This window comes from Rhipicephalus microplus, chromosome 5, assembly GCF_043290135.1.
Source record: "Rhipicephalus microplus isolate Deutch F79 chromosome 5, USDA_Rmic, whole genome shotgun sequence".
NCBI classification, from domain to species: domain Eukaryota; kingdom Metazoa; phylum Arthropoda; class Arachnida; order Ixodida; family Ixodidae; genus Rhipicephalus; species Rhipicephalus microplus.
Window position 1 is genome coordinate 26,415,734 of NC_134704.1, and position 17,522 is coordinate 26,433,255.

At 46.3% G+C, this 17,522-nt stretch overlaps 1 protein-coding gene across 2 annotated transcripts in view; it reads left to right on the plus strand.

Moving 5' to 3' along the window:
- LOC142817694 (suppressor of lurcher protein 1-like) overlaps nt 1–17,522 on the plus strand; it is a 413,217-nt gene that overhangs the window by 315,469 nt on the left and 80,226 nt on the right. For both annotated transcript variants that reach the window (XM_075895045.1, XM_075895044.1), the window contains exon 9: nt 8,274–8,463. In XM_075895045.1, the coding sequence (XP_075751160.1) occupies nt 8,274–8,463 (190 nt within the window). The remainder of the gene's footprint in view (nt 1–8,273; nt 8,464–17,522) is intronic.

Below are 17,522 nucleotides of genomic sequence, written 5' to 3' on the forward strand. Positions count from 1 at the left end.
TGTTCGAATCACAGGCAGGCGAATAGGTTATACAGCATACTGTTTTTGAAGACGCTTCGAGAATTATTGAAGCTCGATCGGGTGACACTTCGAACTTTGAAATTAAAAACTCTGACCTACTCACTCGAGGATAGCGAAAGGTGCAGTAAAGGTCGGCTAAACCTGCAAGGTTAGCTTACGCAGTTGTTCAATTGTACATGATGTGATGGCATCGGCGCCCCCAGTTGCGCGTTCAATGCATAATACCACTTTTCAAGTTTCCGTGTTATATATCCAGTTCGTAGACATGTTAGCTGCCTTTGGGTGTGTCTCATCTACCACCCCATCCTATCTGTTTTCTAAGACATTAAATTAAAGTTAAATTTGTAAGTTGAAGTGAAGTGACCATCTGGTTGGCTCCTTCACACAGAAGAGAAGAGAAAGCTAGGAAATCAGTAAGAGAATATAAAGGTAATCCGTCAACCCTGATACCATCAGACTAACTAGCATCACATCCTTTTTTTTTTCAGAACCACTTTGTAGTGATCTACCCCGCACTCATTCATTCTCTCAATATAGTCCATAGTTTCACATGATCGTATGCCAGCTGCATTTCTGTACACAACCGTCTGACATAGTAATTGAGGCTGACGGTCCATTCCGGTAGTTAAGCTGCATTCAATGTTTACTTTCGTCATCTCGTAGTTATATGATTATTTGACCATCAAAACAAACCACTAAAATCGCAATGGGAAACAGCACACTTAACGCGAAGGTGCACTGGCTTAAATCTCTCGTAGAGTGCACCCGCATGCACAGGGCAGTGTGGACATGTCGACCTTTTCGACGGCCGATTAAATACCGAACATGAGTTATGGCAGCGTATTTCCGTAAAGCTTAGAATCCGACGTACATCGCAATCATAATTCCATTAGTGGCTTAACCAACAATTAGGGCCGTCCCGTTTGTGAGGCACGTGTGCCCGCATAATACGCTTGCGATGACGCCGAATGGTTTATCGGTCGTGTGAATGCCGTCTCAGACTTGAATGCTTAACTGTTCCGTCTGCGGTGAGGATTACCAGGAAAATCGTGCGTGTATCGATCGATTGATATGTGCGGTTTAACGTCCCAAAACCACCATATGATTATGAGAGACTTTGTAGTGGAGGGATCCGGAAATTCCGACCACCTGGGATTCTTTAACGTGCACCCAAATCTGAGCATGCGGGCTTACAACATTTCCGCCTCCATCGGAAACGCAGCCGCCACAGCCGGGATTCGATCCCGCGACCTGCGGGTCAGCAGCCGAGTACCTTAGCCACTAGACCACCGCGGCGGGGCTGCGTGTATTGATTGACCAGCAGCGTCCTTCGAGAGAGTAGAACTACACTGTGCAACATTTCAGTGAAGGCGGAATGCCCATGTCTGTGGGATGTCAGTGCTCAACAAAGGCGTAGGCAGAATTTTTTTTTTTTTTGGGGGGGGGGGGGGGGGGGAAAGGCACCTGCTTGATTTCGGAGGGGGCACCTCCTCGGAATAGTCATTTTTTGCTCTGTATGCTAAGGCAAAAGAACAATTTAAGGGCGAGGGGGTCTTGGGCTTGGGTTCGAGGTGCCATTCCCTGGATACGCCCCTGGCGCTTTGTAAAAAACATAGGAAGTCCAAGTTTCACGGCGCCCTCCTCTGTATAGTGTTTCTCGTAGTCATATAGTCGTTTTGAAACGTAAAACCCTATATATGGTGTCGTACGCTTCCACCATGGCTCCGCGCTCGTCATTGCTACGAATGTAACACCAGAGAAAGTTCTCCTGCCAGCGGGCACTGCAGTAGCCTGTGTTGTGGATGCTGAGCCTCTCAGCGTCACGCCACTTAAACCTGCCTCTACCAATGAGCGCTCTATGAGTAAGCCTGGATCATCCTCTCCCTTCACAGCCCTTATCAGTGATGATTTAACGGCTATGCAGGCGCAGCAGTTGCTTGCGTTATTAACGAAACATGTCAATTCTTTCGACACCTGCTCCTCGACGTTATCGATATTATCAGAAGCAGGACTCATAGTTGGGCTAGTTGGTGATATACTATGGGCAGTAGCAGCCCATAATGTATCTTTGTGTATCTTCTCTTCGTCCCGTCAGTTTGTGCGCTGTTACTGTCCATAACGTTATTATAAACTACATAGTAGGACGAGCGATGACGCACAGTAACCAGCATTTCTTAACTATAAAGTTTTTTGGTCCTCACGCTATCTGAGCGCGTATTACAATAATGTCTTATGCTCTGAAAACTTTCGTAAGACAATATTTCCGCCAATCACGATGCGGAACATATCGTTAGTGAAGCCAGCTGTCCAATGAGAAAATGCGCTTGCGAAAGGAAAGCTTTGTGGATTCGACACCTGGTTTCTCCTAGAAATTTTATTTGCATTTACTTAAACTTCAAACCTGAATATTATGAGCCGGCGGATCGTAACTCTATGAAATTGAATTTTTTTCCCTCATCTTTCTCCACTCTCAATTTATCCCGCTCTCATTGCTAGTTCGGCAGAATTTTACGGAATAAACATGGAAAGAAAATGAAACGTCGTTCACAAAAACGTGTCTTCAGTACGCCCGATCACCATTTCATATCGCTCCTCAAGCGTCGCTCTGCTAAAGAAAAAAAAAAAAACTCTCGATCATTCTATTGCCAGCGCGTGAATGAGAAATGACGCAACAACTTCAGTGTCGTCACAAGTTCATTCGATCTCTATTCTACGGAACACTAACTAACTGGATTTTCTGCGAAACATCTTCACACCATCAAAAAGGCGGGCGTTCGCTGTATAGCCACCTCTAAACGCGCCAGAGAGGGCAATGCATGAAAGTAGGTTCATCCACGTGTTCCGAAAATCCTTTGACAGCGTAGACGTTCCGCTGCATAATTGAGCAGTCCTCTGCGGAGCACACGTATACAGTCCACCACTTTGCGTTGGCCCTCATTGTGCAGCATAATGGCACATGAACGCGTCGCCTCCCAGTCGAGCATTAACGCTCTGAGACGGACACCTCCACTTCTTCACTTCTATCCTTGTATCCCGTATTGCAAGGATCGGCGCTATAGGCGTAGGTACTGTCATTTTCCGGTTCCCAGAAGTGGATTGCTCGCGTGTACGATTCTGATGTGCCGGTCGTGTCTCTCGAGGGCGTGGGCTGGCTGGCCCCTGTCCACTGTTGTCTCGCCTCACTCGGCAGCGAACGCTCGTCTAAACGTGTGCTGGCGTCAATGAACGTCACCTGGCGCCGACCTCCGCGTCCCTGACAATATTCCGCGCATCGAGTAAGTGCTGTGGTGACGCCAGCACCGCCTGTCCCTGTTGCGAAACAAGTAATACGTAAGCGCGCAAACGGGGAAAGACAATGTACAGAAAGCGAGACGGGCAATACAGAGGAGCGGTCATTGTTGACTTCGCCTTGAGTGCTCGGGCCGATACCCCGTATTTATCTAATTGCGTGCAGCGCGAAAAGAGCTACGACATGTCTTGAGGCATATAGTGCCACAATTGAAAGAAGTGTCAAGCATTCTGAAGTGTCCGTGCTTTATCTACAATGCCCTTAATTTAAGCAGGAGGGCTTGGAAATTCATGTTTATTGCCTTGGTACAGTTTTTTTCTGGCGGCGTCCGCGCTTACACTTCTTCAAAAATGAAAAATGATTGCTCATAGCTTCTGTCTTCACGGATGTTCATTTGCCTTCTGTCGCAGTGTCCCCTACTTAAGCTGATTCTGATAGTGCTATTGAGAAAATTTCGTCACTTGGCGTGAACAAGTCGGCTGCTGGCATTCATTCTTGATTCTCACCGTATAATATAGTATATGGATACTGGTATTAACGCAACTGTCCGCTCATTCAGCGTGGTGGGTTCGGCACAACAGATGCAATAACGAATTCGGTGTAAAATAACAAAGGGATATGGCATTGTCTCACTCCCTCCCCGGCGACACTCGGGATTGTTTGACACCGTGATCGTGTGGGCATTGCTTATAGTTCTAGGCTGCCGGATATTTGTCTCGACAAACACGCGCGCAAAGTGGTGAGTGAGGCTTCATATTTGCCTACGATTATGAACCCAATGGCGTCTCCGTGTCGTGCGTCAACACTTAATCTCCGTGTGTTGATCTTACTCGACAATACGCAGCTGTACGTGTTTTTCACCGTGTGATTGGCTAACGCGAGCTCACACTGGCGCGGCGCTGCGCTCATTTCGATGCGGGGACAAAGTGCTACTGGGTGCGGAAGGCGCGGGCATTATTTATCGCGTCCCCGATGCGCCCTCGTCACGGCTCATCGTGCTCGCCGTTCGGCCCCGTCATTGTCGTCGACGCCATCACTCTTTCAGGAGCGGGTCCGTCGCGCTGGCGCCCGCCTCCGTCGTTTGCTCAAGCCCCTGCGGGACCACCGGAAAAGGAGTCCGAGTGATAAATTAATCGCGAGCGCGCGCCCCCAAAACTTTCGATTGCCGCTCGATGTTTCCCGCTGTTGGCGAAACGGTTGAAAAATACCCTCGTCGCCACGAGGCCACGACTGCGGTCGCCTCGTACCGCAGCCGTGGCCTCGTGGTTGAGTGTCCGCCTCGGCTGCGGGAGGTCGTGGGTTCAAACCCGCGTTACCACCGGTCACCCACCGGTTTTCCAAATGGGCACAGGCGTCCCCCGGCCCGACACTCGGCTTCTTCAGGGGTAAAACGTCTGGGAAAGGCAGCCTACGCCATTCAAATCCCGTCGAAACATGTGAGCAACCACTGACCTGCAAAGGGAAGAAAAGCTGATGTGAAACACAAGTCGCTCAGTTAAATCACTAAGACGTGCCGCACTCAGTCGCCGCTGTTTACAAAGCAAACTTCCGTCCTTACCTAAGGAATGGTCTTTATGCACAAAACCCCGGATCGCGCGGGAAACAAAAAAGCATCGATCGGTGTTCTGACATGGAGTCGAATCCTCGTTGAGCCTCGTGCACGTGTTAGGACGTAGGCCTGAGGACAAATCTGTGTTATTAGTTTCTCGCCATTGTTAATAGCCAGTAGTGAGACTTTGAAAGCATGCATTGCCCAAGCCGACTTCGTGCATCAAGCACTCCCATGGGACACGAAGCTAAAAAGCCTTATTCTCTTTATCTTGTGTGTACCTTCTCATCTTTCTGCAACCTCTTTTCTCCCCTTTATCCCTTCCCCAGTGCAGGGTAGCAAACCGGATGTGCATCTGTTTAACCTCCCTGCCTTTCCTTGCATCTTTATCTCTTTCTCTCTCTCTCTCTTATCTTGCGAATAGTGGCAAACGAAGACTCGCGTTCAATTGAATCCCACGCCCACTTTCTTTTAGTGATTTCTGACTGTTTTTGTCTGGTTTACTTCAACCTGTCTGCTCTCGCGAAGGCTCTGTAAGAATAGACAAACCTGCGAAGAAGTTCGAAAAGAAGCCGCTCGAGGCACGTAAGGTGGAACGCCTAATTGTATTTCTTCCATCGGCGAAACCAACAAAACCAATTTATCGTACTCTGTCGATCTACATCGCCGTGCGTGTGTGACTGTAGCAAACGTCGTTGAGAGACAATAGTGTCTGCAGATCGCTCCCGCAAGGTCCCCTCTTTTTGTGTTCTCAGAAGGTTAGCGTGCGCGGTCGTGGCGCCACCGAACGACTGGGTAAACACTCGGCGAACGGGGATAGAAGCCATGCGGCTCGGTTGCCTCGTCCTTTTTGGTGGCCTTCTTCGATAGAATGTAGACGTTCTGCCACTGACTAGTGACGTCCAGTGCAGTGGAAGATAGAGACATCACGGTACGAATCCTCGCGAAAGAAGGACATGTTTCCTGACACGCGGTAAGCGCACTGGCTAATCTCTGTGGTACGACAGCGAGGGCTTTGAGCCTTTCGTGGAGCTCGTTCAATCGCTGGATGCGCTCTGACAGCAGATCTCGATTAGACAGCGCCAACTGCATCCTCTACTTCGCTGCACCAATCTACGTCGACAGTATGTAGCAGTGGCTCACGGTTTGCTCTAACCCGTACAGGTGTCGACGCTTCGGTCTCGAGTGGCCTGGCGTTGCAAGCTGTACAAGAATTATGCGACCCGTCGTTGGAGAGTTTGCCTTTGCATTGTACAACACGACGTTTCATTCTGAACAGGATTGCTTTGACCAGGGTGCAATTCCGCTGGTTGCTTCCGAACATCCAATTAGTCTAACGTTAATTTGCACTGAACTGCGCGTTAGGATGATTCGAATTCGGGTGGGTCTACAGTGCGAGACAATTGTCTTAGCACAAGCATCAATAGTAATGTGGGTAGGTAGATAAACGACTTTATTGATTCATGAAAGAATTGTGCGAGGAGGCGCATGGGAGAGGGGGTGAAGGAAGCTGGACGATGATGACCTCCCGGGTCGCTATAGGTGGCCTCTCTGGGCTTAGTCCCCTGTACGGAGCTGCAGCTCCCGTTGCGAGCTGCAAAGAACAATGTACAACAGAAAAACAGTACGGAAATAAAGAAACAGAAAGAGGTACAGTATGTAGGCTTCAAGATGAAGGTATTACTGGTTTACTAGTAACAGCAGAACCGCACGTAAAAGCATAGTAAGACATATATTGAGGCCAATCTAGAAACTGAGCGAGAATTGTGTGGCTGGTGAGGGCAGCTACTCGCGTATCTGCGTTTGCCTCCTCGACTAACGGCATAGATATGACAAACAAAAGTTGTTGATTTTCTCATATTACGAAGGGAATTGATGTCATGCATCTTGGGAGAGTAAACGTAGATCAGGAAAGTGCCTCCTTCATCTTCCTCAGCATGTTCCTCTCCAACACTGACTTTGTTGAGACGTGTCAGAACTATTTCTTGCAGGTTAAGTTCGTTTCGACGAACTTCGCAACATCTGCTTGAATCTCATCATCTTACGGAGAAGTCACTATAGTCGCTAAAAATATATTGGCTCAAGTGTATTCGGTCTTGAAGTAATATCGTGACGTATCCAGCACAACCGCTGTGATTCCTATCTTTGTGCAAATGCCTTGTTTATTGTCAAGGCGCCATATCGGTGTGCTAGGTTGCGTGCTTTTTCTGTGAGTGTCTTTAGTCGTAATAACCCCCGCAGGATGCCTGCGCTCACGTTTCCTCCACCCCCCACCCCACCCCCGCGTCACTGTCGCTGAGAGACATGTTTGTGTGGCGCAGGGGTGAGCCTGGCATCGCTTGTTCTTTGATTGAATCGCGCCTAGACGCATGAATCGGGTTTCCCGCTCTAGACGCCCCTCATGATACATCCATTGAAAGTTGAGCCGGCTCTCCTGCGTCTCCCATTGGCTGATGAGCGAGTGCGCACTGCGTAGCTATACTTCGCAACATGACCCTGTCTTCTGGTTCTTCGTTATTTTCCGCAGCGCCTGAGACCGCCTCGCATTCGCTCGGCATACAATTGTGCTTTGTGTCGAGATGGTCTAGAGACGAAACAATGAGAAATCGCCACTCTGATGATTATTCATTGCGACCCGAACGAAGTAGAAAAGAATGCGAATATGAATTCGGGAGCAGTTCTCGTGCATAATAAGGCAACGAGCTGTCGATGAATGCAGTCCTAGTCGAATGAGCATGCCACATTTCAAATATTTCATATGCGCGAGCGTAGGCTAATGTGAATTTCGGTGCGTAAAAAGGAAGATCATGATTTCAACACCGCGGCAAAGAAACCCGATGATAGAGAGACAAAAGCTCTACGTGCATAATTAATGAAGTGACTTCAATTAGTCAAAGCGTCTTTGTTTCTGCAAGCCGTGGTTGGTGTGCGCGATGCACTGCCGTGAAAGAATGAAAACCGAATTTCATAGTAAGTGTAAAAGTGATAGAAACACTTGAATATTCAGTCGTATTGTAGCCGTAGATGAGGGAAATATTGAAATGTGTTTTCTGGGGCCACTTTTAACATGTTAGGAAGCAGATTTCTACTTTAACACTTCCCTCATTAGCGGCGGTTGCAGTAATCATTTTAGTGTTTCTAATGTGGTGATAATTGTGTTGAGTAATGTGTCATTTATGAAAAATAACCAAACAGAGGTGCTATTAGCTGAGCCCAAGGATGGATAATTTTTTATCTCCTTGAGCCTCCGTCTTCCCGGGAACTATTCACTTGTTTGGGTAGATACAGGAGAGCCTCCGTAATTTTCTCAATGCACCCGTTTCATTCCTACATTTAAGTCATGAAGCGAAGCGAAACTCTTGTACTTGCGTTTATAATACACATCTTTTTTTTTCTTTTCTTCTCCTTGCGCAGGCAACGGCAGCTGTGACCAGGTGATCATGAGCAACAGCTCCAAGAACGGCACCATCACGAGCCCAAACTACCCGAACCCGTACCCGCCAAGCACGCGCTGCAACTACCACTTCCAGGGGGAAGGCAAGGAGCGCGTCCAGATCAAGTTCACCGACTTTGACCTTTACGTGCCTCACGAGGGCATCAAGGAGTGAGTCAGCACTTTATTCTATCCTCTACTCGACAGATCCCGCAGATCGAAGTGGCCAGGCTGTTCGCTGCGCTAAAAGTTCATGGCTTCTTCCAATTCATGTGTTTTAAAGGCTTCGATATTTGCTGCATTTTCAATGTGCTAATGCAGATTATGCTCGCTTTATCACAGTTTTTCGTCAGCCACTAAAGCAGTTTTCGCGTGATCTTCTACCAAATAATAGCATGAAAATGGCGAAAAATGGCGATATATCTCACACTGCGCCTGATTCACGTGTATGTGACTTCAACAAGGAAAGACAGAAATTTCTGGACATTAGTGTGGTTGACTAGTACAGAAACTTGTGCGTGTTAGTACGCGGCTATAATAGATGAGGAGAAGAACATAACAAAAAATAAAAATGACATCAAGCTGGGTTCCCTAAATGTGCGCCAAAAATCAAAGTGGCATACGTTTGCACTTGTGGTGTACTATTTGTGTACTTTCATATCCTCTAATTCTTGCGAACCTGCTATGGCTACTATCAAGCATATCATAGCAACTTCTATTTATTACACCATCGAGACTACTATAAGCTGTTGGAACATAATATTTTTTAATTCTTTGACCAAACTCACATGCAGCACTATAGACTAAGTTTCAAAAGGCGCTCGCCCATTCTCGTTATCACTTTTATATCTTTCATCACAAGGAGAAAAATGTCCGTTTCACTAAAAACGTCGCAAGCTTTCAACTTCCGTATACGCCCGCTTGTACAAGAAAAATGCTCGCGACAGCAATCGCCATCATTTACATGTCGTTCGGCACGCATCGCTTTTTCTTTCGTTTTGGAATTAGTTTATTATAAACTAGATACAAAAAAAACGGCAGCAACGCGCGCTCGGGACCTGTCCACGAATGTCTACGTCACTCAGCAAGAACGCGACACGCTTCCCTCCCTCCTTCTTTCATGCGTACACGCCGAAACTATTTGTCACCGACATCCATTCCTCTTTCATTTAAATCACCGCACTCTTCTACCGCACACTGGTGACACAGAGGGGGCTGACAAAAAATTCAAAGCGATGTAGGGGACACAAGACCCGTCAGGGTGCTTTTTCATCGTCCCCGCGTTAAAAGAAAAGACGCCTGCCGCGAAGCGACGGCCAGACTTGGCTGTCGCCTGTTTTCTGTTTCTTGAGAAGACGCAATTGTTCATCCTCTAGCGCACTCATGTTAACAAACTTGGCCGTTTTTCGTATCTTCTTCGTTCGTGTCGTTTTCACGTGGGCCGTGTGTGGCGACTATCTTTTATCGCTCGCTCTTTCGATAACAAATTGAGGCCGGTTACTCTCGAAGGGCACTCCTTCTAGAGCTCGAAGTGGACGTCAGGAAAAGAAAGCAGAGCGAGAAAAAAAAAAGGCCAGATATATTGCATCATTGAGCGACCCCATAGGCCCACCACGTCGCTCGCGTCGCATATAATCGAACTGAAAGCCTTCGGGCTTTAAAGGATCTTCCGGTGTACCCGTTCCGAACGCAGGGCGTTCGGCTGCAGTATGGTTCTTCGGAAGCATTCCTGATTTTTTGTCGTTTGTTTTCTTTGATTCTCTTTCTTTTATCTAGACACTTTTTCCTGCTCTGCCATGACCGATCTCCAGAACGCTGTGCTCTCTGGGAGGATAAGTTAAAGTCAAGCTTTCAGGAGATTGTTTCAAACGACATTGATGAAGCAGTTTCGTTCCAGCGTTGTGGCGTATGCCGCTGATTATGGCGCTCTCCGTTCGAGTTGAACAATGCGCTGGTTTCGGAGAGCCTTTAGCCGCCCACGGAGAAATGACGTTTTAGGGGCGAAGCTCCTTAAAGCGGTACCCGTTCATCCCTCGTCGTAGTACGTAACATGTCTTACTCTTTGACCTGCAAGGTAATGCCGGTGGGAGATGTCTCCTGTGCGTTGTTGAACAATGAAAAATTCGCAGCGTGCGCGTTAACTAAAAGCCGCATTCTTCTGTCTCTCATTCCCCATTAGCAGCCATTGGCATGTACATTATGCACTATCTGACAAGAAAAGGTTGCTACTTTATACTCGCTGGGTGTAACCTCCATTGTTTTAGAAAGATTTAGCGAGCGTTGCGCTGCATTGCCGTGAATACAGTGAACTAGTATATACCATGAACTCGAGGTGGTTAAAGGTGGGAAGTAGACACGAAGCCCAAGCCGTAAGAAAGTGTGCGTGTACCACCTCTCGTTACGGAAGTAGGCACGTGACTGGAAGTGCTTGGAGGAGAAAGGAGGCGTGTCTTTTTTTTTTCTCTTCCCCCTAACAAGACAGGAAAATGAAGTGGGTGGGCACAAGCGACGACGTCTTTAACGGATACTGTAAGCGAGCCGATGTGCGTCCTGTAAAGCGTGCACCTCTGTAATTATTGTCGTTTAGCGGCAGAGTCAGCTTTACAAAAACTCGTGATTAAAAAAGTTTTGTCAACGGCACTTTTTGACACTTTAGAAGTGTACTTATTTTTTTTATTAAAATTACATAGCTGAAAACTATCGTAACTTTCTCACCCCCTCCCACCTGCAAACACCGTTATCTAAGAAGCAAGTATACTGAAAGTGTCCAAGAATAAGCCAAATGTAACTGCGCACTATGGCAGTCAAGGTCTGGTGTGAAAAGGCCCCCCGCTAAGGTAGCTTAGCACGTAAGGTGTCGTGCTGCTAATCTCGAGGGTTCGGGTTCAATTCCAAGCCCCAATGACCGCATTTTAGTGGGAGCGAACTGCGAAGAACAAACGTGCGCTTAGATTTAGGTGCACGCCCTACAAGAAATCCAGGTGGTCGAAGTTTCCTGATATCCCAACTACTGCATCTCTCATAATCATATGATGGTTTTGGGATATGAAGACGCAGCATTTATTGTTAGCTGAATACCCTTGCAAATCAGGTACCTAATTTGTGCATTAACGTTGGCAAACGCTCTCTTGTTGCAATTCTGGTGTATGTGGTCAGAATGCTATACGGTACTAGCCTGGAGGAGACGGTTTCTTCGAATTAATGGCATAGCAGACTGCTATTATTATGTACAGGTACAACTTATAAGCATGCGGGGGCTGCGACAGCTCCAATAGTCTGAATAAATTAAGCTGATTTATGGTACATTAATAGTACAAAAAGCCGTACATAGAATACTGTGGTTATCTTTCGGTTTTGTGTAGTCAAGAGTTAAGTGCGGCAGAAGCCAAATCGAATAACAGCGCGTGGGACATGAAGCCGGAACACAGAGACATGCTTCGCTCTCGCTTCTTCTCTTTCGTTTCGTTCCACGAGCACTTTTATTTAACTTAGACATGTAGCAGCTTGTCAAAGTCAATAGGCGCACGACAGGCAAAGAGGCGTGGATTCTTTCATAGCGACTTTCTTTATTTCTTTTTATCTTCAGTGCAGTTGGTCTTCAGGCATCCCGGTTTCCTGCGTTTTATTCACCAAGTTGAACACTTGTTTTTTATACATCATTTTGTATTTGATTTCCACCTTTTATGAAAAAGCTTGTTAAGCTTTTTTGACTACCCTTTATCTTGTCATTGGTGCTCAGCGAACTCAAATTCATTAGTCACGCATCGAGTTTTAAGCCACATCAATCTAGCCTTAATTCGATACTCTGTCTACAAGACAAAGATGTGTTCGGCTTAATTGTTTGTTGTATAGTAACACCAAAGGGGTGTTTCTTAAGGTTGTTTCACTTGATTGTATATCCTATATCAATCCTATGTACCTATGCATTGATCACCTTGAGTTCGCAGCATTTTAATGTTGTGAAGGGTCAGTTTTTCTTTTTAATAATCGATTAATATGTGGGGTTTAAAAGTACAAAACCACTATATGATTGTGAGAGACACCGTAGTGGAGGGCTCCGGAAATTCGGACCACCTGGGGTTCTTTAGCATGCACCCAAATTCGAGCACACGGGCCTACAACATTGTCGCCTCCATCGGAAATGCAGCCGGGGCAGCCGGTATTCAATCCCGCGACCTGCGGGTCAGCAGCCGAGTACCTTAGCCACTAGACCATCGTGGTGGGGCGCTTTTATTTTTTTTAATGTGGTATGTGTGTATGTATGTATGTATGTATGTATGTATGTATGTATGTATGTATGTATGTATGCAAGTATGTATGTATGCAAGTATGTATGTATACCAGTATGTATGTATGTATGTATGTATGTATGTATGTATGTATGTATGTATGTATGTATGTATGTATGTATGTATGTATGTATGTATGTATGTATGTATGTATGTATGTATGTATGTACGTGTGTATGTACGTGTGTATGTATGTATGTATGTATGTATGTATGTATGTATGTATGTATGTATGTATGTATGTATGTATGTATGTATGTATGTATGTATGTATGTATGTATGTATGTATGTATGTATGTATGTATGTATGTATGTATGTATGTATGTATGTATGTATGTATGTATGTATGTATGTATGTATGTATGTATGTATGTATGTATGTATGCAAGTTGAAAACTTCCACGCTCGCGCAGTACTTATGCACTGTTCCAACACGTGCGCTACTGTAAATGTGACGCAACAAATAAGCGTGTCACGTACAATTTCGGCGCAGCTTCCATGTCGTCCTGTTAACACACTCGCGTTTGCTTTACTTTTGGTTGACTCCGGCTCCGTTAAACGTTACGAGGGCCTAGAGGTCGCGAACCTTGCCGACGTTATTACCCTCACGGCCGGAAATACCATCCGCAAGGACGCCGTCTTCTTCCGGTGAAGGCCTTGAAGTGGCGGTTGACCCAGGTTCCAGCCGCATCGATCGACCAGGTAAAACTGGGACACGGTGGCAGAGAGAAACTTGCGCTTCTCTTGGGCCGCGCCCGCTCGTTTTCTGTATAGCGACGACCAACGTGCGGCCGCTCGTTGCGGTGATGCGTGCGAATCAAGGCCACCCTGCGCAAGCGTCGCCCAGCTCCATGCGTTATGTTCGAGTCGGCTGCGCTGTCAGACGATGAGCAGAATAACTCTTCGCGTTCGAAGTGCGAGTGTCTGTTCAAGCTGTTCTTTTTCCAGTTACGCCTGAAAGACGGCTTCGTACGAACCCCCTCGGCCCCACTCGTTCTTGCTGGCAGAAAGTCTGCCCTACTTCTTGTTGTGTCTGGATCTGTTAACTAACTTAGTCTGCTTAGGTCAAGTTTCTGTATTGAGTTTAGGGTTTCTGCTGCACGCTCTGCATGCTGAACAGACAAACTGGACATGGGGGATAAGTCCTGATTGATTACCCGCCACGATGGTCTATAGTGGTTATGGGACCGGGCCGCTGACCCGGAGGTCGCGAAATCAAATACCCGGCCTCGGCGGCTGCATTTTCAGTGTGAGCGGCAATTCTCGTGGCCCGCGTACATAAATTTACGTACAAGTGAACTCCGGGTGGTTAAAATTTCTGGAGCGCTTCACCACGGCGTCCATCATAATTTTATCGTGGTTTGGGACGTAACCCCATCAATATTATTTATTGTGAATCCAAATTGATTGTTTGATTGATTGATTGATTGATTGACTTATTGATCGATCGATTGACTGATTGGTTGATTGATTGATTGATTGGTTGGTTGATTGATTGATTGATTGATTGATTGATTGATTTATTTATTGATTGATTGATTGGTTGATTGGTTGATTGGTTGATTGGTTGATTGATTGGTTGGTTGATTGATTGATTGATTGGTTGATTGATTGATTGATTGATATCGCGACATTGCAAACCTATCTCGGTCTCCTGCAAATGCTTATCTGATAAGTCTGATTCGGTTTGTGATTGCAAAGAAAAGATCCACCGTGTTAGCTTCGTTACTATGGCGTATCCGCGTGAGCTCTAGGACGCGTGTATTGTTCCCGGCAAAGGTGGCCATACATCTGTGAGAGCGAAATGTTGGAACTCTATTGTGTTCGGCCGTGGTGCGCGTCAGAAAGCCTTAGCGACGCATATTAACCCTGAATTTTCCACAATGGTGTCCCTGATGTTCGTATTGTAGCTCTCGCACGTATATAAATTAAATTATTTGACTATGTACATGCAGCACTGACAGCCGAACTTGTTTCGTTTAAAAGGTAAATACACTCAGAGGTGTCTCATTCGCTTTTAACTATAGCTGCATGTCCGTGAACCGGTATTTTTTTTTTGGACTTCATTGAGTGAACTGTACAGTCACGGCCACGCCTGTGTAGAGCACGCGACCAGCCGGTTTTCGCTCTGTGGGGCGAAACCTTGAGGCAGTTTTGGGCTCTCAGGAAACAGTGTATCAAGAGCATGCGCGGCCTAGTTGCCAGGCTGACCACGTCGGAGCCTGATACTGCCTCAATGTTTCGCCCCGCAGAGCGAAAACCTGCTGTTTGCGTGCTCTACACAGATGTGGCCGCGACTGTACATTCCAGCTGGTGCTGATTTGACTGAATTCGATAAATGACGAATAGGAACCAGTCATTACTATTGCTTCAAGTGTTATCCAATCAACGTGTGATGAAATGAATTACCCACTTCGTGCACTATTCACCAGCACCTTCTCTTGTATCGCGATAGCAAAACAGAAACATAAAGAACTGGACAATATCTCAATGCACTACGCTGTGCCAAAATGCGGACGCTCAGTGAATCAGCACCTTGTTGTAGACTACCGTGCGTGGTGCTGTCCAGACGGGAAAAAAATTAACCTGTTCTTTCTGTTATGTTGCCTCCTTTGCTGTCTACCTCATTATTCCGACCACTATCTGTCTAAGCCACTAAGCCATCCCTACTAATATAGTAAAGTTATTACTCTCTCAGACTTCTTAAAGGCCGTCTCAATCGTGTACATCAGCCACGTCAGGAAGCGGTCGGCATTTTCGCGATATAAAAGTAGAACCCATGAGCAATCGCTAAACAGCGGAATGCCAGGGCGTACTAAGAAAACGTTGGGACAGCAAGTAAAAATGAAGGCGTATTCACTCTCCGCGTGTGTTGTTGACTGCATTTTGCTCACGCGACACCTTGCCTTGAATCACGATTTATTAAACTTATGTTTCCAAGATGTAGGTACCAGTATAATGTCGGTACCGAAATGACATTTGTTGCAAAATTCTGGTTGATTACAAAGCATTCCTGATCTTTTAACTGTAACAGAACAAGCTCTGGCAGTCCCTGCTGGTCATCGCGTAGATTTGGCAACAAATTTTTATGAGCTTACTTGTTTATCGGCAAATGCGAACATGGTTATCATTAAAGCACGATTACAATTTCTGTTCAAAAAATTTAAAGATTACAAAGCATAAAGAAGTAAAGGTTATGAGTCCAAGCTTGGCGAGAATTTCGCTTTGTTGAAAATCAGTTTTATGTTTACGCTCTGATTTTTAACTCGTGGTGGCTCACGTCACCCGCGAAATCCATTAGGCGTAGCTAAATTGCCCAGTTATCCGTGGTTTGAGCCGATGTTGCCTTCTCGTGCTTTTCTGTAATGTTATGCTTAGCGCAGCTTCTATTGCCCTAAAGGAAAAAGAGTTGTAACGTTCGTTCATTATCGAGGCAGAACGCTGCGTCGATATGGATCATGTCTGGCGCCATGGACGAATCGTATATAATTCACAACGACACGATGCGAAAATCAGTATGCGATTCGCCAGCATGTGTTAGCAAACAAACGAGGCCGTTTCTTAATCGAATAACGAAATACGTGTAATCAACAAAGGGTCGGCTTATACGAATAACGTCACGTTCACATCCCTCGGCCAATAATCTAGGGGAAATGCCGCCGGCGCGCTATCACCCAATCGTGCTGCGCCGTTGGCACGCATCCTATAGCGTTCGCGCGTGTTTTAAGTCATCCCCGAAAACAAGTCGTTTCGAAGCCCGGTCACGTTCGCCGCTGGCAATTTCCTTTGAATCTCGAATGCGGTGCCAAAAAAAACTTGCTCCACGACTCCCCCGTGAGTGCGTGAATTATGACTAGCGGGGAGAAGCGATTTCTTTTTTTTTCTTTTTTCTCGGACACAACTGCAGCTTTCCTATGCACGTCTAGCAGCACTCCCTAATCACGCGTCGGAGACGTGCTTACGGGGTTTTAAGGACGACGTGTGGACGACACGGGGTGATTATCCTTTCGTTACGGAAACAAGCTCCTGTGTGCGCAGCCCTCGTTACGATTGTGTCTTAGAAACAACTTATTCACGACGCATAGTTGGTACTCGTTATGAGAAGCAATTACAGCAGACAAGACACATGCAGCGCGGGGCGGCAAAAATATTTAGTACTATTTATAGTTGTTCCGTGAGTCGTTTCTGTTACTAGCGGAAATTATACGGAACCGTAAATCGAACAGTCAATCAGGTCAAGGAAAACATTAGGGTTTATAATTGTTGTGTTTAACTGTATAGTAGCGATTATGAAATAAATTGATATGCATCAATTAGTGATGACGTCGTCGCATGACAGCATCGATCATAGAGGCCGTGCGAAACCACGTCAACTGAAGAAAGTTCTCAAAAATGGCCGGGGGAGGATAGACACATAAACTACGAAGAAAAGGAATATACCTTTTGCCTTCGTGTCGTCTTAGGTGAGGACGTAAGAACCCTATTGAGTTTGTTTTTTTTTACCACTTTTGGCCCTAACTTAAAACTATATATCCTACTTAAATCGCGGAAGAGTACGTTCCCGACTATCACTGTACACATTGTTGTTTGTTTGTTTACAACACCACCGACGCTTGACGACACGTAGTAGGCGCTTCTCATTCCCCTTGCGTAGCCACCTCTCCTATAGTTGCCATATTTAACGCTGGCCCCGTAAACCTTCACGTTACCGCTGGCTGAAAGAACTTCCGGTCGTTGTCCCCCAGGTCCCGGAATGCAACGCTTGTTCGTGAAATTCCGCCAGCGTTGAACGAGCCTGGCGTCGACCCGAGAAAACGTCGGGGCACCAGTAAGCGTTTATTCTGGACCCTGAGTATACCGCTGCAACGCCTAAAGACTCGTCCGGTGTAATGAGCACCTCACCAACATAAAGCTACCGCATACATCCGTATCAGCGCCC